This window comes from Lichenostomus cassidix, chromosome 15 (assembly GCF_008360975.1).
Source record: "Lichenostomus cassidix isolate B80296 chromosome 15, HeHo_3.0, whole genome shotgun sequence".
Lineage (NCBI taxonomy): Eukaryota > Metazoa > Chordata > Aves > Passeriformes > Meliphagidae > Lichenostomus > Lichenostomus cassidix.
In genome coordinates, this window is record NC_139496.1 from 9,170,750 (window position 1) to 9,195,100 (window position 24,351).

Consider the following 24,351-nt stretch of genomic DNA (forward strand, 5'->3'; position numbering starts at 1 on the left):
TCCTCCACCTTCCGTATATAAACAAAGTCTGCCTGTATGCTTTAATTTCCAAGAGATTCCAAACTGATCCAAATGGCTGTTAATCAGAGCTGAACAAATACACGGATTTCTAGGGTAGGTTTCTTATGAAAGGCTTAGAACTACCCTCACTAATCTCTTTGAAGGTGATGAATATTTACAAGTGACATGGTACCACTGACACAATGCACGGAACTTTCAAAATGCAAACCCGACTCCAAATTCCCACCCTCAAGAGAGAAATAACCCTTGTATTCCAGACGTGCACAGCAATGTTGACAAATGCACTTGGGCTCCAAAATCAATCCACAGTTCTTCAACAAACTGATCTGTGTAGCTGGCAGAGGAAATCCCATCTCGCTACATTGGGCAGGAAAGGGCTGAAGATCCTTCAGAGCGTGTTTGTGGAGGATCCCTTTCTGTCACTCCCCACTGCAGCAGATAAAAATTCAGAAATTCCCACCAGTCCCCAAGGAAACAGCAGCAGTGTTCATCCCCCGCCCAACACCTGTAGCAGAGCACAAGTTTCTAAAGCACTGCTGAGCCTCAGCTGTCCCCCGAAGCCAGCAGACAGACAGCTTTTGTGCCTCCCTCCCCTGGCAGCTGCAGGGAGAGCTGTGGGGGCTGGGAGCAGGGTGTTCTCCCCATCACACCCAGGGGAGGGCATCAGCAAGCAGGGCAAAAAGAAGACTCAAGAAAACAGGGGGCAACGGAGTAAGCACACAGATGCCATGTATGGACCATCCTCTCCTTCCTTTCAGCTTGCAGTTAATTTATTCTGAGGGCTAATGGCTAATGCTGGGGAAATTCTAAGTCCACCTATGGCTAAAGAATTTAAAAAATAAAATGTGAAGCACAGTACAACCTTACCTGCCTGCAGCGTTTCTGGGATAAGGAAAGAAGCTTGTCTGACAATGCATTTTAGTCACCCAGAATTTCCATCAGGCAGGCTTCAGGAAGACCCAGGTGACAGAGGACTAGAACAAACCCCAAGAGGCCCTGAGCACTGGCATGCAGCTGGAGGGCCTCAGTCCTGCCCCAGAGCCAGCACCAGATGCCACCCCAGGGTGTATCACAGCTCCCATACCACAGGCAACAGCTGGGTCACAAGTGGCCAGTGAGAAAGCCACAGAAGGGGAGCAGCAGCCGAACAGGTGACAGCTCTCAGCAGAACCCAGCTGGAACCCAGTGCAAGTTCAGAGGGTGGTGGCCACAGCAAGGGAATCTAAGCAGCAGGAAAAGCTACAGCTTTCCCTGGAGCCAAGTCCTACAACTTCAGACCATAAAACATATCACCAGATAAGAAGCAAAACTGGCAGAGTAACCATAGGAGGGACAATGGGAGAATCAATGAAACATGCCCAGATAATATTTCCCACAGTCAGTGTTAACACAGGAAATGTGTGTTCCCTTTTAAAAATTCTTCTCTGCCTTCCTCTGGTCCTCAGTGTTCCTCCAACTATTCCTCTAAACTCAGGTAAGCAGTGATACTCAAATGTAGACACCTATCACATTCCTCTCAGGCCCATCCTGCAATTTTCAAGCTAAGTAGGGAGTTTCACTCCACAGCTCAGGTAATGAACATCAGCTCAGCTTTGACAGCACCTTCTGGTTTTTAATGCTGTTACAGCTGGTCCACCAGCTGTTCTCTGCATGTACTCTTGCAAACTTAAGGGGCAGGCCAGGCAGCAGAAGTTTGAGCACTAAATTCTTGGATTAACAGGGGTTAGATGAGGCAAATGCATAAGCAGCAGCACTCAGAAGAAGTCAAGAATGGAAGCAGAGCTGCATAGAGACTGGAGTGCAAGAGCCACACAAACAGTATTTCTCAGACTCTTTAAACATATACAAACACACAAGTAGTGGGTGAAACTACCTAAAAATATGCACAGGCAAATTTCTCTAACACTGACTTTATTACAGTTAAATTAACACTACTACAGATCCACACCCCACTAACAGAAGTCCTAAGAAAACAAGAAATAAACAGGTGAGTCATACGACTTTTTACCTACCTTGCTTGTATCCTACCTTGCTTTATCGAGCCCAGACTCTGCAGCATCCAAGTTGCTGCCACATTCCATGCAGCTATGGCCACCAGCCTTCACCCAGCAGTCCCTGTGCACAGGTTTGGAACCCTTTTTCCATTAACGTGGGCTTCACTTGGAAACAAAAGGCTTAAAGTACTGATCCACATAAACTTATTTTCTCCCTCTAGCTGATGAGATATTACAGAGCTGCTGGAGCTCCCTCATCCTTACAGATCTAGGAAAAAGAAAGGAAAGCTGTGCCCAGCTTGCTTCAGGAATGGCATCCAACCCAAAGTTAACTAGAACATGTGAACACAGCCAGACTTCGCAGTGCCATTGGCTGTTCCTAATGAAATGAGTTGCCATAGGGTGCATTTCATACACATCCACAGGCAGTTCTGGCATAGATTTGGTCTCCCTTTCCAGTAAGTGATATTCAAAACAATTTACAAAGAAAATCATCATCTTCATCTTCCACAAAAAGATGATAGAGGTGCAAAGTAAAGCACATTTCCCCTCAACAGCCTCACTTTCTTCCACTGTCCTATGATGTATCAAAGGGATCCCACTCCCTTCAGGCTTTCTTGTACCACAGGAATCAGCACAGTCAGAAGGCAAATTGCCTTTTACCATCCTCAGTAAGATGATCAGGAGGCATGAGCTGGGAAGGCTGAGCTGGCTGGCCTGGGCTCTAGAGAACCTTGTTCACCAGTTTAGATTAAGTAGCTTTTCCATGAGCTACACAGCACCTGCTATTCACAAAGAGTGTATGAGCAGTCTGGAGATTCTCCAATTCTGCTTTCTTCACTTTCAATCAGCCTCAAGAATTTTCCACTGAAGGCACTCCATCCAACACCCACCCAAAGCCATGGCATGAAAAGAATTGTAAGATAAACCACCTGAATCGGTAGGATGTCTCTATCTGGCATCTTTAATCACGTGTAGTGAAAATCTTGAGCCTTCAACCTTGCCAACCAGCAATGTGATGCCTCCTAAAATGCTCCACAGACAGAGAGGTTTCTATTGTGCCCACCATAACTTTCTGCCCAGCCCCCAGACAGTAACTCTGCTGGTGTGCAATAAAACTGTGATTCTCCCACCCCCTTTTATGTAGTAGAAACAAGAAGCAGGGTCCAGAGGCAGCAAAGTGAGAAAACCAGTCTGAGGTAAAACCGGTCCTGCTGAGCAGCCCCTCAGTGCTCTAAATGGCTCCCTCCCTATGCAGATACAACCGCTGCAGTCTGCTCTCCTCCACCCCTCCTGCTCTCAGTGACTAAATGACAACACAGAAGCAAGTCTTGCCTCTCACAGCCAGAGAAAACTGAGGGCCTCTGCAGCCTACAACAATGTGTGAATATAAATCGCATCCCATCCAAACCTCAGATGTAGGGAAGACAAGTGGTTCTACACTTTCTTTTAAAAAAGAAACAAAAACAAAGCAAACAACACAAACAATACAGGGCAAACCTCAGCTCCACTGCTTTTAGGTCTCCCTCACCCTTCCAGGAGTTCAAAAAGAGTCTCTGGTGACCTCAGAGAATATCAGCTCCTTCTTGTTGACAAGCCACTTAGCTGCTCTGTGGAGCTGCCCCATGAAAGCAGGGGTTCCTTTATTTACAGTTTCTTTCCTCCTTTCCCACCAGTTATTTTTAAGGGATTATGTTTCCTGTTTTCACTGCTTTGCCTCCATTTGTCATTCAACACAGCCATTAAAGTAGGAGGGAAGTGCAGAGGAGCAGGCCAACACAAAGCAAACCTTTAGGGCTCAGCAAGCAAGGGATTAAATGTCACCTCTTCCCCCCTCTGCCTCACCTCTCTCTGGCACACCCTCCAAGATGTTACGTAAATACGGTTTATCCTCCAGCATATACCCCGATTCTGATAGCTTTGACAGATTAGACATTTCAGGAGGGATCAGATAAGCAACCTATTCATCCTGGTTTGTGGCAGCTATGTACCCTCCCTCTGGCTGGTCCATTTTGGATCACAACTTGTTCTGGAAAACCCCTGCCTGTATCTTGGAGCTAGAAATGGTGCCACAGCGATTTTTAGAGACAAAAGCAGAGCAATAGAATTCAGACACTCTTTCTTGTTATGCTGTTGATTTGCAGACATTGTCTCCCTACCACCTCAGTACTGGAGGTGCAATTTTCAGGTAAATGTAGTCAGAGAAAAAACAAAACAAAACAAACAAAGGGTCTGGTAACAATTTAGAAGGATGCAATCCACAGAACTACTGCCCTTTCTTTAAGCCTTCGCTTACAAATGCCCTGACAGCAGTCTCACAAACCTTGCTGATGGTGCTAAGGAATCCAGATGCATTATAGTTCCTACAACTCTACTGCTCCTCAGCACAGCTCTTCTGCAACTGGGAGGAAAAGTATGGTGACCCCTGAGGACAATAAATACAAAGCTATCAAAGGTTAATGATACCAGAACAACTGGCTTTGAGTAGATAAAGGGCAGTTTTACTGTTTTAACACCTTTTCAGATATCTCAAAGCCCTTAGCTCTCGGTTCATACATTCTTTACTACAGCCTAACTCCCATCCATCACCTGATACTCAAACACACGTGCTCTCTATGAAGGATAAAGAATAACTGTTTTAGCAGAAGCATCTCTGCCAAGTCCATTAGCCCCCTCCAAGAGTTCACATGCTCCTATTCATGTGATTCCATGGTTCCCCAAGGCTGCTGCTGGAATTGCAACCTTCCCACCCTCCTCCCTCCCAGTCACACCGCGGGGCTGCCCCAAAGGTGACAGTGTATTGCACTAGAAGCAGATGATGGCCGAGGGATGGAGGGAAAGGAAAGATAAAAAGCAAAGTGTTGAGGCAGGAACACAGACTCTGAAATAAAATTTGCTTTTAAGCCAGCTCAGGGTAGGGTTAAGCTAGTCTAATGAGGGAGTGCAGGTCTGGCAACAGCAAATCATACACAGAAAGAATTCACAGGTTTTAGAGAGCAATTAAGGTTTAATTAGGCTCAGGATAGACAAATCAACACCAAAGAGGAAACTAATTACATATGAAACTGAATCATGCATGGCGCATACAGACCAGGGAGACTAGAATGGTAAAGGGCGCTGAGATGGGAGAAAAACACCACCAACAAAAACCATCAACAAGGAGAGAAATCAGCATCTGAGATGGCCACAGCCATTTCTGGAGAACATACATTTCTGCTCCCAGGTAGAAGTAATCTTCACTTCATGGGACTGCAAAAATAAACATATTTCAGCAGTGAAGAAAAAAGCAACTAAAATCATAGCAAAGCATCAGGAGATCCTAAGCCCAGTATCTGACAGTTCAGACTGCACAGCTGGGCAGAAGGGACAATAACACTGAAGATAAAAGCAATTTCCCAATGCATAAAGCAAGTTGTCCCTTTCATTGCTTTAGGAAAGGCAGATATCCTACCAACACCACCTAAAAAAGGGTGTAGTCCTCTCTAGCAAAGCGTGCCACTGTGGAAGTGCATCCCAGTGACGCCTGTGCATCAGAGTGCACTTTGCTGATAAAAGGCCATGATGGGTAGCACATGGTGCACATGCAGGATGTTTAGCCCAGCAGGGCTGTTCTCAAGAGAGCTGTGTAGGGACTGCTCCTCTCAAACCACACATTCCCTGAGGGCTGGCTATTTCTTTTTCCTTTCAACAGTGCCACCTTATTTCTTGATACTACTGTAAACAGACTCGCCACAGGAACTGGTTTAGTGAGCTACTGATTCAGATCATCAGCAACTTCAGATTTTAAAGTACTCCTTATGAGGTAGAAGAAGCAGAGCGCACTATAGAGGAATTTCGGAAAAAAATAATAGGTACAAAGGGTATGAATAGGCAATCACACAGTGAAAACCTGGGCAGAACTGCTGCAAGGAAGATACTGCAAGTTTCTAGGCTTGGTAATATACCAGAGATCACAAGACAGTTGCATTCTTGGCTGAGTACGCCAGCTTCTCTCACTGATCTTGCAAGAGAATGTTAATGAGACCTACCTGGAAGGCCTTAAAATTTAGGGGAATACTGTTCTGGCAGGAACTTACTGGTTAGTAAGTCAATCTGAAACACAATTGCCTTTACTGTAAATGCACCTTTCTAAGCAGTTAAAGCACAAACAACGAAAAACAAAAAAAAACCCCACACAAACAAACAAAAAAAATCCAAATCAAACAAACAAAACTCCCAAACCAACCATCCACTCAAAAATACCCCAGCATGCAGATCTGCCTCTGGAGAAGGGCAAATAAGAAAAGCCGGTTAGTCTAGCAGTCAATCCTGTAGCACAGGAAAAATGGAATTTTTTCAATTCCTGTCTCCTTTATCGTTGCCAGCTAAAGGCTTGGTTGATTTCTTAAGCAAACTCAGCGGAAGAATAGACTGGACTTCCCTGAAATATTCTCCTGCCGCAAGAATCTCTGTATTGCAAAATATCATTCAATTAACAACAGTTATTGTCAAAATAAGTATTTCTTGCACTGTACTAAGGGAACAGAACTCAGACCCCTGGATTGACTGTGCCAAGACCCATAGAAATGCTGGGAGAGAAAAATAAAGACAGAAGAGCTTCCCAGGAAGGAGTCTGGTAATGAGACACAAACCTACAGTATAGCTTCAGTTCATTTACATGCATTAGTAATTTAAAAAATAGCTGTTTGGTTGGTTACATACAAGAAGAAGTGGTCACCAGTATGGTTCTTTATCATCCAAATACTGCAGCAGAAGCCAGCTAAAAGGCAGTAGATGTAACTAACTTTTCCCTTTAGGCCCTTTCCACGGCAGGGCTCTACCAGAAACAGTGAAAAGAAATGTTAAACCAAACTTATCTAACCACCACAGGCAGAGATGAGCAAGGATAAAGCTTATTTAGCATCCATGTTACCACCTCAGTTCATGGATGAGATGTATGCAGTAAGTTCTAGAACTAAAAACTAAAGTTCAGGGTCAAGATCCCAGATCTATCATCTGCAGCTGATCTTGGACAAAAAAAATCCTCCATTTCCCTGGAAGGACAGGGAATGCACTCACATTTCTGAAACATCTGCAGATCCCAAGAGCAAATAAGCCCATATCACTACCAAAGTGCAAGAGAATATATGGAAAGAAAAACCCATTAACAGTTTTAACAGTGTGTATCCTTCCTCTTTTGTGCAGAAAATCTTAGACTGAGTTTTCTCCTCCCCATTCCCTCGCAAGACATAGGATCCTTATGTGCATTTTTAAGCCAACCTCCAATACAGCACAGTAACATAATAACGGCAAGTTATCCTTTATGAAGTAAATGACTGACTCTACTCACAAGTTTCACACAGACTTTCACATTATGAAAACTATTTCAATATACTTAAAACAAAACTCAGGACTTTCTAAGCACAGGACTCCCAACATCCTTAACACTATTCCTTTCTCCAGGCCTGCTTCTCTGAAAAACATTCACCCACCCAATTTTTGCCTTATCAGGAACCTGCTACATTCCAAAGGGCTGTGCTCAAGGTTGCAATGTTCTTTTCCAGGCATTTTGCTGACTATTTCACTGCCAAATACGGGCCTTTGCAGGATGCACTTGTTTGCAAGAACTCAAAACTTGAGACATTACAACAGGGCTGCACAGCATTGCTGAAAGTAGACTGCTGTTTACTTCAATCAAAGAGAGAAAGTGTGTCACTTTGTGTATTTTTAAAACTGAGAATTAATTATTGATATTTGCCTTCACACAGTCCTTTGATCCCAAAGCAAATCAAGCTGAAGGGATATACACAGTAGTAGTACAGCTGCCCCTGGGGTGAGCCAGTGGACACCTGCAGGCCGTGCAAGGTGGAGGAGAGAAAAGAACACAAGTTTGCCCTTGTAACAGGGTGCTGAGTCCTGGCAGAGCAACAAGACTCTCCCAGCACTCCCTGAGAGACTGAACTGTAGACAGCACAGTGTTAAACAGTAGAAGTGGTTTGCTACTCCTGGTTTTCCCCTTCACATAGCAACCCCTCCCCACTGCCTAGGGCACTGGCTGACATCTCCCAGGCACACTCGGTATGCACACAGAGATAGGACACACTCTGACAGGTTTCATTTGGAGCCATCTTCAAGGACATATTAAACGATGCAGTCAAATCCACTTAAATACCCAACAGAGTATCAGAATAAACCTGTTAAAAGGATTATTCTACATACTAGTTGATTTCTACAACAGTTGCATTTGTTGCAAAAGCCCTTTAAACGAATACAGGCTAAGGAAATCACCTTGGGGCTGAGGCAGAGCACATAGCTCAGAACAAGAAACCAGCTATTTTAAAAGGTTCCACAGAAGAGAACCAGACCCAGCTCTGCTGAGTTGCTCAAACTGCCTCAGATAGTAATCCTATTTCAGGAATATAGGGAGTGCTCTGGGCTCAATGAGTCAGCAGGGTGGGGCATTTTTTTTCCATGTTTGTGGACTGATCAGGAACAGAACAAGCACAAGAAGCTGGAAGCCAGAAATGCAGCACCTGGCTGCTGCAAAGGCAGGAATTCAGCAGAGTTAAGTCAGAAGAGTTCATAAATCTCTGCAGAGCCAGCAGTCACAGGTAAAAATAGAAGTCTTATCTGGGAGTCACGTAAGCATTCAAAGTAAAACTGAACAGAGAAACTGTAAAGATGTTTCAATGCTGTACAGCTACGTGTATTTTCTCCTGATGACTCTTACCCTCTCCTTGTTCAAGACTGAGCTTTTTAAGCAAATCACACTGTCTGACAGAAATCTTAGTTGCACTATTAGGCCAGGACATGACATTTTATATTTCAAAGCAAACAAGTGTAAAAGGCCTAGGAATAACCTCTAAAACTCCTCTTTCCCAAAAACACTCATCAAGGGAAAATATTCACATAGTTATAAGATGCAATTCTACAGATGTCTCATTACAGTAATTACATCATAAAAAATGGCATGAAGTCTTAGTCCATGAAAACTCACACATACACTCGGAGAAGGCAAACACAAGTTACTGAAGGAGGTCCACTCACCTCTAAAAGCTGTGCTGACCTGGCATCCATCCTGTCTTCCTTCCGGATGATTTATGACCTAAACAACCTTTTGAAAGAAGCTGTATACCTTTTCAAGTCTTAGTAAAAATGAATAATTGTATCTTCTTTTTCCATTTTTCTCCTGGTCATAAGCAGTCAATGTATTTGCTGATGTAATAATTAAAACCACAAAATACTTAACATAGGCAACTGGAAGGGGAGTCAGTCATAGAGACCAGGATGTCATCTGGTCTGTCTTGAGAATACAAACTGTAAATACACCTTTCCCCATTTCCAGTTTTAGCGTTCCACTTAGTTATATTTTACAAAATAATTTCAAATATCTGCAGGCCCTTAGGCAGCTTTCACTCATTCACGCTCCCCCAGCAGCAAAAACAAAGCATCTGCCTGGGGAAGAGGTACTTTGCACAAAGGACACCCCAAACCTCTTGGTGAAACCCCAAAGCAGCTGTATAACCATAAGTGAAATTGCTGAAGTTAAACAAGACTTCTCAGCATTCATGTTCCATTGTTATTTGAATTAAGAGTCCCAGGGGATTGGGGCTTTAACTGTATATTGTCTTTCATGGCATTATACTCTCTCCCCCAACACCACCCAATTCAGTTACTGCTCCACCAGCAACATTTGTGGGAGGAGGGATAGCATCCGTGGTTAGAGGGGTTTTGTGCTTTGGTTGGGAGAGCTCTATGGTTTTTGTTTGACTGATTTTGGCTCAGAAAAAAACCAAACAAAACTCCCCAAAACGCCACAGACAAATTCCCTGATCCAGTTCTCAGCATGAACCTAGAAATGAGCACTTGCTGGCACGACTGACAGGGCAGCAGGTCACAGCATGAGGCTTTAGCACTAGAGACAATTTAAATCAAGACTTAGCCTCAAGGGGCATAATACGAAAATACTGGAAGACATACACAGATACATGTTGTAAGACAAGGCAGCCCTTGCTTCAAATTTTAAGCAAATAAACCAAAAAAGGGAAGAAGTAGAAAGCCCAGAAATTAACAAATAAGCAGCAACCACAGCCACAGGCAAACAACCCAGATTCTGGATTTAATTACTTAGAGGAGAAACTGAATGAGTTAATATGAACACAAAATTAGGGAGAAAAAAGAAATAGTGGAAGCAAACATATGAATTCTATAAATCAGTGAAAGAGCAAGCCCTCCAGCAACAGAACTCAGGTTTTTTCATTGTGGTTTTTCTTTTTGACAGTATTTTCCATTAAAAGTTAAATATGGATATAAACTAATTTCTAAACACATACCAATAGAGGAAGTTAATCCATTTACTAGCCCAAAGAAGTGTTATCCGGGAGAAATGCACCAAATTTGATTCCAGGACACTAGAGCTCACCAAAATTCAGCTAAAACCCTGAGTTTCAACAACTCAAAAGACTGAGCTGCATGTTTCCTCATTAAAACACTTAAAAATTTATTTACGCAAATCAATATATTAAGATAAAAGCTTGCTATAAACCTAAGGCTGTTTTGCTTTTTAAGTTCCCTTTTCATTCTTTACATGTGTTTGGAAAAAAACTTGCAAATGACTCGTTTCCTTACAAACTAAAAAACACAACCACAAAGCAACCAACTATTAAATGCTATTAAATCAGCCTGTTTCAATGTGCATCAGCCCTACATGGCCAGTGTCTAATAATGGGAAAACCAGTTTTAGCATCAGAATGTTTCCTTAACCAGATGTTGGTCTAATTACAAGGAAAAGTTCCTTACAAAGTTTAGGTAACTCTAAATTTACTCATACCTTTGCATCAGTGCACATTTGCACATACATTGAAACCAGTCTGAAACACCTATATGCAGAATAAGATATTCAAGTTAAAAAGATCTTCCTCCTCAGATTTTTCTTGCGCACACATATATTCAGAACACATTTACGTAACAGGTAATCAAGTCTTTTTCCTTGCTTTAAGTGGAAATATTGAGATTTCAAATCAGCACTAGAATGGAGGCACTAACTGTAGGAAGATGCGTAACCCTTTATCTGCAGGAGAAATTTTACTATGTTTACATATCTAGCACAGAACAAAGCAGAGCTTAAATCACATTAGTAAGTATTTCAGTTTGAGTAGAGACCACAACAAATTATGTATAGGTCAGTGCTCAAGCCTGAATGAATTTGGGGTAGTGAAGGTCAGGACTAGGGCACGTTTGCTGAGCACACACATGACAGGTCAGTCCCATTCCAACAGCCCAGAGCACACCAGTGTGGGACACAACCTCAGCTGCCTGCAGACAATGGCCCAGCTGAAAGGAAGCCACCTTCTGCTGTTGTCTCAGATACTCTAGAGACAAAATAGATATGTTTTTCTCTCCATGCATACTAAAAAAACCCTACCTAACCAAAACTCATTTTGAGAGAGTCCTAGCTCGGAGGACTGGCTCAACTGGAAAGAACATACCTGATGTTTTGATGTAAACACCATTTTATCCCTTTGTGAGGCGATTTCCCCCTTAAGATGGCAGATGCAGTGTGGCTAAAAGAATTATTAAATAAAGAAAAAATGCTTTCCAAATTGCATTAGTGTTTCCATAGCACCTATCCAGGAGGCATGGCAGATCCATATGGACAATTAACACAGTAGAGGTACAAGAAACTTCAAAACACAACTACAGTTTTGAACTGCCTGCCCAGTATAGCTCTGAGCCAGCTCTCAGCCACATCAGTACTGCTACTGAAACAGCATAACCTGCATTCATATCAGTTTTAAAACATTTATAACCAAAGCCTGTGAAGACCCTATCAGCTCTTTTGAAGTCAGAGATCAAGCCCAGACTTCAAAATCAAAGTATCTTGGGAAATTCTGGTTCAGGTAGTTATATAGAAACAAACAGCTAGTGCTCTGGAGCTTCACTCACAGCAAAACAGTCACTAGAAATTCCCTGGCACTAGCAAGACCTCGATCAAGTCTTTCCCAAGACTTGTTAGAGGTCTCAAGAGTAGCCACTGGTGTGTTTGACTATGAAATAAAACAAAAACAATAATCCAAGCAAAAAAATCAACCAACCAAAATTATTTAAGGTCTCTTGCTCCTTCCTTGCTACTTATTCCGAATACATACCTTCTTTCCTGATATTTTTTTCCTATTGAGAACACTGACCCTTTTACCAACACAGAAAAACTGGTAATAGCAAGTTGGCTTCAGTTCTGTCACTGCATATTTCACCCAGTGCTTACAGAAGTTGCAAAATCAATTTGGATTAGGAAGGGTCAAACTGATGCATAAGTCTTATGTAAATATTTCTATACAAAACAGTGTGGTTTCTCAACAACTACAAGAGAAAAGGCTTATGGATTTGAGGAACTGCTCAGCTGTGCTTAGCAGGACCTTCAAGAAATTCAGCAAGTCAAACAGAGGAAGTGGCTCTCCAAAGCCTAAATGGGTGCAGTGACAGGTCTGCATTCTCTGTGCTGTGTGTTCAAACATCACTTAAGAATACAGGAAAGTGGAAAATAATTGTCTTCACTGTGCCCTCATATAAATTCATAAGATATGAGAGACCTTCTGCTCTGACATGAAGCAGAACCCAGCCCTCATGTGAATGGCAAGAGCACCAGACCATGTAAACAATCTCAAAATTACAATCAGCCTCTCATCCCCGTCATGCAGTACAGATCAATTCAAGAAGGCAGTCAGGCCTGCAGCTCAATACACCACTTGAAACACCAAAGGAAAACCAGGGAATTTTCCTGATTCCTATCATCAGAAAAGAGGATGGGGACCATCAGTCATGTCTGCCAAAGGCTCTTCTGCCAGAAAAAACCAGAAGTGTTGTGTAAGACAGCAAATGCTTTCCAGGTTCCCTGTTGAGGTGAGCACACACTGGCTCTTCTGGATACACTCGAGGACTAAACACAATCCTCTTTGTCACACACCAGCCTCCTCACCTATCAGACACATGCTTATCATGGGTTTTGTTATAGCAGCCTCTGCCTTTGGGCCCATTACAGTCACAGGTTTCAAGGGAAAGAGGGCAACAGCAGACCATGGAGAACCCAAAGGAGTTACAATCCAGGATACTTCATTCTTATTCCTTCATTTTCTCAGGAAAGATGCCAATGGAGAAAAGACTGAACAAAAGATTCACCTAAACAATTACTCAGGTGACCATTAAGCCCAGTGTATTGCTCACATTAAGTGCACCAGCTTTCTGTCAGAGTGAGAAGCAGCTCCCAGCAGTGAGGGTCTCTGAGGACCTTGCTTATGTGTGCAAGGGAGATACTTGTTCCACCTTAGGAAGCCTTTGAGACAACACGCTGGATCTGACTAAAACATTCTCTTCCCAACAGCCATTTACCCCATATCAGGAGCCACGGATGATCAATACTAGGACTAGAGAAGTGGTGTATATCCCCAGGCTAAAGAGTGTATTTTCATCTGACAGCTTGTCAGATTCTTTTTCCTCCTTGCAATTCAGATTTCACTCGTCAGCTTTCTAATGAAGAAAAACAAGAAAAGTAAAACAAGGAATGGACCGTACAATGTGCTGCTCCTCACTGCAACTGCTGATGTAGTGCAGGATCCCCATCACCTGTACAAGACACTTCTAATCCCAGATAAGCACTGGGTTTGGTATCTGCCACAATTAGGCTTACATGGGAGAGCTGCAATAGAATTTTGCAACTGGACCTTCTCTGCTGGCTAATCCAGAAACTCAAGTAAGTAATTGATACAGATGGCAAAGACCAATTTATTCATCCATATACCCTGATTTCCTCAAAGACAGTTAAGGCATTATTGTGTTTTCTCAGAGTAATCTCACTAATTTCATCCCTGTCAGACTGAGAGGTTCAATGACCACCTCAGGAGAGTGTAAAGCAAAAGTGTCCTACCCAGGGAAGGGAACTCCCATAATTGTTCTACCTAAAAGGATTCAAACAAAGGGGACAGTTTATACAAGAGGTGACAGGCAAGGACTGGGGAAAACACACACAAGTCTTCCAGTAGTGATCACCTGTTCTGAGCATATTATTTTCTGAAACTTTGTGTAGTAACGTCACTTCAGACCGCTATAAAAAAACTTCCGGAGCACCTGTAGGTTAGCAGGAAGTTAGCAGAACTGAAGATGAGGCAGTGAATTATAAACTGAGGCAGCTGGACTAACAGTCACAGAAAGCAAGTGTTCTGTGCCTTGGCTCACTGTAAGCACTGTAATCTAGTCTCTTTTGGGAGGCCCTGAGCCCAGCCAGGGGCTGTCTCTCTGGGCCTTCGATGTAACTGCATTGCAGCAAATCAGCACTGTGTTTGGATGTGACACCTCCTTAGTGACAACAGACCAATCACGGATTTTAGCAGCACAGATACATTTGCAGCCTGATGCTCCAGGGAACATGGTATTTTCCTTCAGAACAGATTACTCTAGGAAACTGCTGGCTCATTTCACTACAGATGTGACTGTAGGCAACCGAGGGCTCTGTTGGGTTTTGGTGGCTTTTCATGTGTTGGGTTTTCAAAAACTGTCCTAACAACAGTCTGCTCCAGCCTCACCCATCTTGTGGGTTCAAAATGGGCACTCCTTCCCCAGCTCTGCAGCCAAGGGAGTACGTAATTGCTGATAACAGAATACCTGGTAAATACCCCATCAGAGAAGTAGCTGCATTTCAGTGTGGAGCCTAGAATATTCTGAAGTTCTTAAAAACTAAACACACACAGTGAGCTAAGGCTGCACAGTACACTTCTCCACACATCAAGGAGAGGAGCTGGAGTCCAAGTACACAACTTACTCACTTATTAAGTAACGCCTCCTGCCAGGGTAGTCTGCTTAGATTTCAGGTAATACTGTGGAATCCACAGCAGCCTGCCATAGTTGCTACTGTGCTGTTGTCACAGACCAATCTACAAGTAATCTGGGGCTTTTGGGTACTTCAGAACTTGTGCAGAAGCTCCCAAAGAGGACAGGGTGGTTTTGAGGGCTTTTAAAATATATTATTTTTAAAAGAGGGAAGGTTGTGGTGGATCTACTCTCCTCAAAAAGAATCCTTATCCTCCACAAAATAGAACAAATAATAATTTTTAAAGACCCCACCCAGTAGTAATATTGATTAGTGAAATGACTGCAAGTAAAAAAATAACAAAAGACAACAACTATGCAAAAGGTCTCCAATACCAACAGGCACAATTCAGTAGTGAAAACCAACACACTGAACTTTAGCAATTCACTTTTCCTAAAGGGCAGTCCTCTTATGGATTCTCACACACATACTCCTCCATGTATCCATGTAGCCACAAGCAACTAACTTGACTCCAGCTGCCACATTTGGGCAGAGCTTTCTCTAAAGCAGAGACTCCAATTATATTTGCAATAATCTGATTACAACATGAGCCATAACCTGGTTACGAAAGGGTCTGGGAGATACCATTTGGGCAGTTAGGAAGAAGACAAAAGGGAGACAAGCTTTGTTGTTTTAGTGACAGACAGACTGGCAAACTGCAGCCAGATTTTGTGACAGAAATACACCATGTTGTCCTGCACAGGACAATTTTACTGTTTAAAACACATACATTACAATTTGAAAAAAAGTTTAGAGAAGTTATGGATTTAAAAATGTATTATAAAACTCAGCAGTAAGACAGACCAACATTCAAGGACTTACAGTTTATGGTTATTTTCACATCACTTGCAATTTAAAGATGGGATCAGGAAAGCAATCCACTTTGTCATCAGTGAGCTGGCCAAAACCTGCTTTGTAACCCAAGACACTCAAATTGTTGTTTTGGAAGTACTTCATTCACATCCAGCTCACCCAAACTAATTCATGCCAGCATTTCTCTAGTCCATTGCACTCTACCCCTCCATCTATCTGCCATTCAACTTAGACCAGAACAACACTTGTTTTCCTACATGTGCCAGCAAAAGATTACTAAAGCAAATGATATTTCACCAGGGGAAGAACAGGATCAGGCCCTTATTATTCTTTCCATGCTCATCGAACTGAGCAGAACAAATCTAAGAGGAGACAGTAAAAAAAAAACCAAAAAAACCCACAAACTGCTGGTCCTGGTTTCTCTAGGGAAAAGCAAGCTCCAGATAAGCTGTGCCACCAATCAACACTCTGATTTTCATGACCAGCAATATGCTTCCCTATGGTAATTGAAATGGAGCAATTCTCAAACAGCTTGCCAAGTCTCACCTCATTAACCTTTATGGACTGACCTCCAAAATTCCTTGAAGCTGAAATACAGGTCCCCCTTGCCTCTGCATGATAACTGTTTACCCCTAAGAGGTTGGGGAGCAAGGGAGGGCATTAGAGACCAAACTGCTAAACATGCTAGAACTGGAAGAAGAACTGTTTCCAAGCTATTACTGGGGCCCAAACCTTCACAGGCTTACGCCTCCCTTGTTGGCCTGTCTTTCAGATAGCCTGCAAAGCCAAATTTGGATTACAAATCACACTCCCCACCCACAACACTTCTTTTAGGAGTCAGTATCAGCTCTAGTGTGCTGCCCAGTAGTCAAAAATAAGCATTTCCTAACCCGCTCTTGAAGGTTTAGCAAATTTTCTAATTAAACCTGATTTTTCTTTCATCCCAAATCTGTTACTCAGGATGCCTCCTTGCCATTCCAGTCAACTCATTTTATTACTTTTGCTCAGGTGACAGTGAAGCTTTCTGGTGGGAGTAAAAAGCAAGCTGTCAATGAAGGAGTGACTGAACACCGTACTTAGCATTTTAGCCAAATATCCGAACCAGAGATACTAGACAAATGGAAGCACTTAGGAAAGATGGTAGAGCAATTAGTTCCACAAATTAGCAAGCTCCTAGCTTTCTTTTTCCCAGCATTAGCTTGAGATAGCATAACTACAAGAATCAAGAGTATAATGTTCCAGTTTTGCACCCTGGAAGTCTGTACATGGGGTCATGTATGTTTACACTAAACAATACAAGTCTTCAAGGTTGAAACCACACTCATGCAACAGCTTTGCTAGAGATGAGAAAACACAGGAGACAAAACTACTGCATTCATAAGTACAATTCACTGCTTGAAAGTCCATCACCTACCACAAGTAAAACAATTTGTAAGTCACTGCAAAGCTTTGGGGCTCTAGCAAATCTCCATGCTGGAATTACCTGGGTCCAATTGCTTTGGTATACAGCACAGCATTCCAGCCTGTGCTCATATCACAGCATGGATGCTACATTGATATCCCTCTTGCTCTGGGGCTGCTTGGTCCTGGTTGAGCTCCTACACTAGCTCCCAAACTTTAACCTTGCACTGGTAGTACATTTCAGCTGCTCAGCCACAGGCCAATGGCTGCATCCAGTATGCCCAAGCCCTCTTGCAGCAGTGGCAGCTGCACAAAGTGAGCTCATCCCTACTGCCAGAGAGACTACTTTGGAACTGTTGGTAATTGTGCAGGGAGGACAAGCAGCTTTCTGACCCACTACTTGCAGAATTCATAGGTCTCTGTTGGCTTGCTCCATAAGAAAGTCAGTCCTACTTTGATCTCTCTGCCATGGACCATGAAAATGAGCTTCACACGGGCAGATGAGGTGACACCAGCAGTCTCCAGGGCTCCCCAGACAACTGCTGGGGAGTTGGTTTACACTCCCATTTCAAAGGCAAGTGCTTTGTGACTGCAGAAGTACCTGATTTAGGGTGAACTTAAGAAAAAAATAAAATCTATCTCCATGCTATTACTTCTGGCAGGCCTGAGGTAAACATTAGCAACTCTTTGTGGAAGAAGGGACAAAACAAACACTTCAGAGTCCACTATAGTCACTGGGAACATAAAGCAGCCCCACAGATTTCAATGAACTCTGCTGGAAGGAAAGAAAAATCTGGAAGAGAAATAGAGGGAGCGCTTCATTCCTCCAGACTAAGAAGAGGGCAGTGGTAGTGCAAGCATCCTGATAATCTCAAAGGCCACTAAATCACTGAAAAGCAAGGCAGGATGGGGGGTGCATTTAAGCAGCATCTTGGCATCAGTGCTCCTAGGAAATCACTGATCATCGCAGGAAAGAATTAAAATATATTTAAAAAGTAATAGCAAAATGAACTAAACAAGTGTCAGAGAAAATTATAACTGCATTATTGATCCAATGTAAGTGACAGATGGAAAGCAGGACCTGTGGCCAGCAGTCCTTAAAATTAACAAGCAATCTGCACATTATAAAAGTTCCTACATTTCAGCTCCTCAGAAGGAAGAATCTCTACACAGTGGAATGAAGTCTGCCTCAGCTGTTCAAAGGAAAGCTGTGTTTCTGAACAACAGCAACAGGGCTGGCCTGTTGCCTCAGGAGTCTGCAAAATCCTGCAAAGCACTTTTCAAACTACATCTTGAAACCAAAATTCACAGAATACAATAGTGGGTGGAAGAAGTATAGAATTAAGAAACTTGTCTAAGATCTCAGAGGATGCAAATAACTCGGAAGTAAACTCTTGCAGAAACTGGTACAGAACAAGGTCCCTCCAAGATGACACACGACATGCTTTCTTGGGGCTTTACAAGTAAGTAGTGTCTAGGTTTGCCTTAAAAGCAGGAAATCCTGATACTTGACCATCTGGTCAGGCATTTAAGGCACACAAAAACTGAAGAACCTACAGCCTTAGGTAAGTAGGAGTTCTAAAATGGCCTTCTGCTGACATAACAGGAACGGTGAGCTTTGCAGCTCACATCGATAAATTCCACTGCTCTTTTCCCGTCTACATTAAGCTCACTAAAAATATAGAGAACGTTCCATGCTCTCCAGAAAGGGACATTCAGAACTCCCACGTTTAGTAGAGGCTAAAATAAGTAAAATTTCACTCCAATGGAATTAAATGACACATATCCCCAAACTGACCTCATACTAAGCCCTGTGGTGGTTGGTGGCTATCTAGAGAAAGAGCCTGTCACGACTCTCCCAGAGCACCACCAAGTTTTCTCACGTGAACAGAAGTTACTCCTGGAGCACCTTGAGGGAAGCAGCTGTGCAGGTAAACATTATTTACATGGACTCCAGATAGTTTCCATGTTATTATGCAGACAGATAAAATCATTTCACACACCGAACTGAGTGAGCATGCATTGATTTTATGCAGCAAGCTCTAAAGCCAAGCAACAACTCCAGTGTGCTCCTTCATTAACAAACTGCTGTTAGTTAAAAACTCTCCCAGCTGAGGCCATTGCCATCTCATCAGTCCATAACAGCACTGTGCAACTTTCCCCTTGACCATAAGCAGAAATGCACGAGTGGCTTTTCTCATGTCTATTTCTGCAACTAATGCTCAAAAGAAGGCAGATTTTAAAAATCTTGTTCTTCCTTCACAATCGTAGTAAAGATATTCAAGCTTAATGCAAAGTTAAGATGTGATTTTTTTTTCTATTCCCACTACAGGAAATTAGTGATACATAATTAATCCTAATATAAATATCTTTGCCCAGGGTCCATTAAGTACATTTAATTGAAAGTACAGCTATTACCAAATCTCAACCCTGAAGCTCTCATGCTGCTCCTTGGAAAAAACTGAAAGCCTACTGCACCTTGGTCTGCTTTAAAGTTTTTGATAATCCATCTCCAGAAACACAGATTCAAATTTTGGCTTAGACCCCACTCACTTGAGAGTTACATCCTTTTTTGTAATACAAAATCAGGAAAACATCACTTAACTGTTGAACGCATGAAACAATTTGGACAGAACAGCATGTGACTGCTGGCCAAGCTCAAGGTGCACTGGGACAGATCCAAATGGAAATTTCACATTGCACCTGTCCACAGCACACTCAGCATTATTATGGGAAGAGTCATCAAAGCCAAAGCCAGAAAACACACAACAATGTGAATATACAGGGAAGTCAAATACTATTAAACAAACCCCACTTGATGCTAATTAACATTAAGGCTGGCCAGAACCTACTGTGATTCAAATTTGCACTCTGTTCAAGCAAAACTTTAGGGAAGCTTGGCAGAACCAGTGACTGAACCACAGGTGCTGGAAAATCTGTCTAGATCTGTGAATGGCTTTGGTATCACGTGGTCATGGAGAACAGTCCGCAGCAGAGCAGGGTAGTGGGGAATGGGAGCCAGCCAGCTAATCACACAGTGCTCTCTCATGCCTTTTGTTTGTTTTATGAAAAGAAGGTTCTGCCAACTGGTTTCAGATCAAAAATTCATCCTAATCAGGAAAGAAAGAAAATTCATATAAAATGATGCTCAGTAGGAATTAATCAGAAACACAGTCCTTCTGAAGGCATAAGCCTTTTTGGTTAAGTAAAAAGTTGCCACCAGCTAATGTGCAAGACAGGACTGATTAGCCATCTGGTGAAAGTTCCTGCTAAGCTTGCCATGTCACCCCCTATGCTGAGGAAAGCAGAAGGTGGATCAGTTACATTCTGTCCTTGCCTGCAACGTGTGGTCATCCCGAGGAACAAGACACAAAGCTTTCCAGCACATCTAGGAACTGTAAGTGTTCCGACTTTTCAGCTGCCTTTTTTTTTTTTAATTAATGCATCCCAGCTAAATTATTTAAAATAAAAATTATCTATTGCCCTTTTGAAAGCTGAATTTATCCTCCAGCTTTATCAACCTTTGTCATTTTTACCCCTTTGTTTCCTTCTGCAAAAACTGAAATTGCCAGGAGGCTTCCCAGTCATCTAAAGAGCATCAGTAAACAAGAGCAGAGACAGATGGCTGAGCTCAGTTCAAATGAGCACAAGACTCAGCCTCTCCCCTAAAACCCAGGAAGAATGCAGCACTCCTGGAGAGAAAACAGGGATGTACATCCAATCTGATAAAGGAGAAGTCACTGGGAGGAGGTGCAGTGCTTCCACGTACACTGAACATCCACTACAATGTCCAGCCTTCCACTAATACAATAGGATAAGGGGATGGCAGCAGAGCACAGAAGAGTTCTCCCTCCATTGTTGCTCCCAAAAGTATTGCTGACAAAAACAATCAGCAGGGCAAGTAAAACCAATCATCTCCTTACAGCAAAGTTACTCTTCTGAGAAGTAATAAAGCAAACTCACACAGCCTGAGAAAGTGACATCTCTGACAGGCCTCTCAATTCACCCACCACTACAGGAATTTGGTCCAATTAGCAAATAACATGTTAACCCCTTATTAAAATGAGAGATTCAAAGAGACAAAGAAAACCCACGAGGGAACTCACAGATTTGTAATTAAAGAAGTCTGTCAAAATAAACATTCTTTTTTTTTTCATTCCTGGATTTGATTTTTCATTTACTGCATAGGAGACTACTGGTGTTAGCACAGGATACTATTTACTTTACATGCTTGCCTTGCTAAATAGATTCAGACATCCACGAATATTCAAAAAATCCATCTGCAGTAACATCATTCGTTATATGCCTCTTCTACCTATAAATTTACTGTGATTCCACAGACACACCTGCATGCCTGAATGACTTACATAAGAACAGGTTCAAATATTGCCCATTCTTCCCCAAATGAAAAGTTTTATTCTGCTGAAATTTAGTTAGCATCTTTCCCTCAGGGCTTCTTGATATTCCAAGTTCTTCCTTCACTCAGACATAGCAGAAAGCTCCAAGAACAGGGTTGCACAATCATCACCTCCAATCAGCTCTAATTGAAGGCTGACACGAGACAGAACGAGAAACTAGCACTGCAATTAATACAGACAGGAAAAAACAAGATTGTGGAAGCAGCATCATTATCGGTAAAGCTCTGGCAGAACCCTCAGGTTGTAGCTTGTTAGCACACTACCACCTCTGAGGTAGAGCTTACCTACTCCATAATCCATGAATAAGAGGGAGGGAATGATCTGGTGGTGAATTCACCACAGCTGGTGAACAACTGGTGAAGTTCTGGCCCCTTTTTACCTCAGTGTTCACATTGAAACTTTTAAGAACTGATTAACATGGTACTCCATTGATCCTCTCAAGAGAGGCCTGAATCAACCCTTCCAGGAATCCAGATTGAATTCACAAAATGCAGTCGGACATATACTCCTGTAGGATCTTCGTATAACAGCAGAACTACAAATTAAACAGTCTTCTCACATGAGTTGTCCCCTCACAGTGATTCACCCAGGGTCTCCCGTTCATTTCCACATTGCCATTCCCTGCTCTATAAATTTAAAAGACTAAACAAAAAGCTGGTACAAACCTGTATCCCCATGGAAACAGCTGTCCTGGTGACATCTCCCAGGGGGCAAATCTCCATCGCTTGGCCAGATCTGTCCCGTTTTTCGTACACCCACAATAGTAGCCTCAGACACGATGACCTGCTGCTGCCGGTGCCGTTTTTGAGACTGGGGGGTTGGTGGGCTGCTGCTGTCAAAGGACTGCTGAGAGTTCTGGGAGGGGGAACGGCTTTTATCCCGATACATGCGGTAAGTGGTGGGGCTGGGGGAGACATGGCTGGACTGTCCTGAGGAGAAGTCTTCCTCACTGGAGGTAAGGTTCTCATTAGAGCTACAATCAGGAGTATATCCTCCTCCAATATCTTCAAAACTCCTGGGGGAATAAGATCTCCTGGGCCACGTGAGATGTTTTTCCTGGTCAGTTGGGCCCTGATTTCGCAGAATAGGTCCTTTTGCTTCTCCTTCCCCCATCATTCCACCAACATAGATACTCTGGTACGGCTGAAAGTCCATGGGCTGCCAAGGTGAGCGGTTGCTGCCATTGGCATTAATCAGGTTATCTTTAAGAAACTTGGGGTTCAGTTCAGCATCCTCATATTCTCCATCATAGCCAAAGCTGCTCTCCGAGGGCCTTCCCCTGTAGGCAGGCCTCTGGAACTCGCTGAAGCTGGGTACCACATTAGAAGGGAGGGAGTGCAAAGACTTTTTGCGTTCCATTTGCATGGCCTGGCTACCAAGGGAGCTTATTTTATCAGAAACATCTTTATCGTTGACCTTTACTAGGCCCTTCTCATGGTGATACTCCATGTTCACATAAAAGGGCTTTTCAACAACATCCTTGTTATCTCCAGAAGAATGTGAATTAACCTTTTTCATTCTCTCAAAATTGGACCTTAGGGCTGCCACACTGGTGCTGTTCCCTCTCTCCTTAGGTTCAAATGATCCCTCCTTCTCAGCAGATCCCACTAGCCTGCGAGTGGAAGCCGATCTGTGTTTTGAAGGAGAGCCATCTGTATCGCAGCGATTCTCCATATCTTCTACAACTTTCTTCAGTTTCTCTTCACCATAGTACTTACACCTGTCCTGGTCTCCTTCTCCATGATGGGGGCTGTCCAAAGGTGACAGGTCTGATCCATCACTCTGGGTAGACAGCTTCCGCATAGAGGGTATCCTGGGTTTGAACTTTTCCTCCCCATGGTGTGACTTGCTTTTTTCACATTCGTCTTGGTCAGCAGACTGATGATGATGCAGGTCCTGGATCTGCTGCTCTGCACCCCCTTCAGGCAACTGAGAAACACGTTTAAAACCCCATCTCTGTCTATCATAGCTTTTTTTCTCCTTTGCCAGAAGAGTCTGCAGGTAAATCATGCGGAACCTCTCCTTGTTAACCTCCATCTCCAGTCTCCGGATAGATGCTTTGCACATCTCCAGTTCCTGTTCAATGTCTCCCACAGATTTCAGCTCCATTTTAGGAGGCTCAGAGTCTGCAAATTGTGCTTTCCAAGCCTCTACAAACCCCACAGGGTCCACCATTTTGCATACGGGAGTAAGTGGAGAATACGAGAAGGAGGCTGGAGAGACAGAGGTGGAAAGAAAAAACCAACCGGATTTCACATGTAGAAGCAGAAACAGCTCGGGCAGGGCCAACTCAGCGCGTCTCTTTCGCGATCCATGCAGGGCACTGGGAGGCTGGCAGCAATCCTCTCTCGCAATCCTCTCTCCTCCCCGTCTCCTTCTGCTCTTGCCGGCCCCAGCCCCGCGTGCACTCGCTACTCTGTCCCCGGCATGACTGATCGTTTGCTGGCGAACAATGCTCCCACCCCGGCGATCCCCGAGCACTTCAAAGCGCGTGGACAAAGGAACGGGCTCGGGGCGGGGGAGGGAAGGTAAATATCGCCCCCCACCCACCTCCTGTCGCCGCCGTCCTGGGCACGGTCCTCAGCGCGGCCACGCTCCGGAGCCCTCCGCTCCGCGCTCCCTCACCAGCCCCCGTGTTGTGCTTTCTCTTTCTCTCTCCTCCTCTCCCCCTGCCCCTTTCCCTGTCTCCTCCTCCCGGCTATTGTGCTGCGCTCGGGGCGCACACGCTCCCCGCGCGGGGCGGCGATGCGGCGGCGCGTCCCGGCGGAGCTCCGCCGCTACCCGGCGGTGCCCGAGCGTCCCGCGACCCCGCGGCAGCCCCCCCGGAGGCGCGGCACCCGCTGCCCGCGGCGGCCCATCGCGGCCC

General features: G+C 43.7%; 1 protein-coding gene across 1 annotated transcript in view; it reads right to left on the bottom strand.

Annotated features, from left to right (window-relative positions):
• The window catches only part of BCR (BCR activator of RhoGEF and GTPase), a 98,095-nt gene extending 73,748 nt beyond the window's left edge, over nt 1-24,347 (bottom strand). Inside the window, exons 1-2 of the mRNA XM_085075982.1 lie at nt 24,036-24,347; nt 22,151-23,698 (exon numbers count right to left, since the gene is read on the bottom strand). Of these exons, the coding sequence (XP_084932108.1) occupies nt 22,151-23,660 (1,510 nt within the window). The 5' untranslated portion in view covers nt 23,661-23,698; nt 24,036-24,347. The remainder of the gene's footprint in view (nt 1-22,150; nt 23,699-24,035) is intronic.
• Nucleotides 24,348-24,351: the final 4 nt, after the last annotated feature.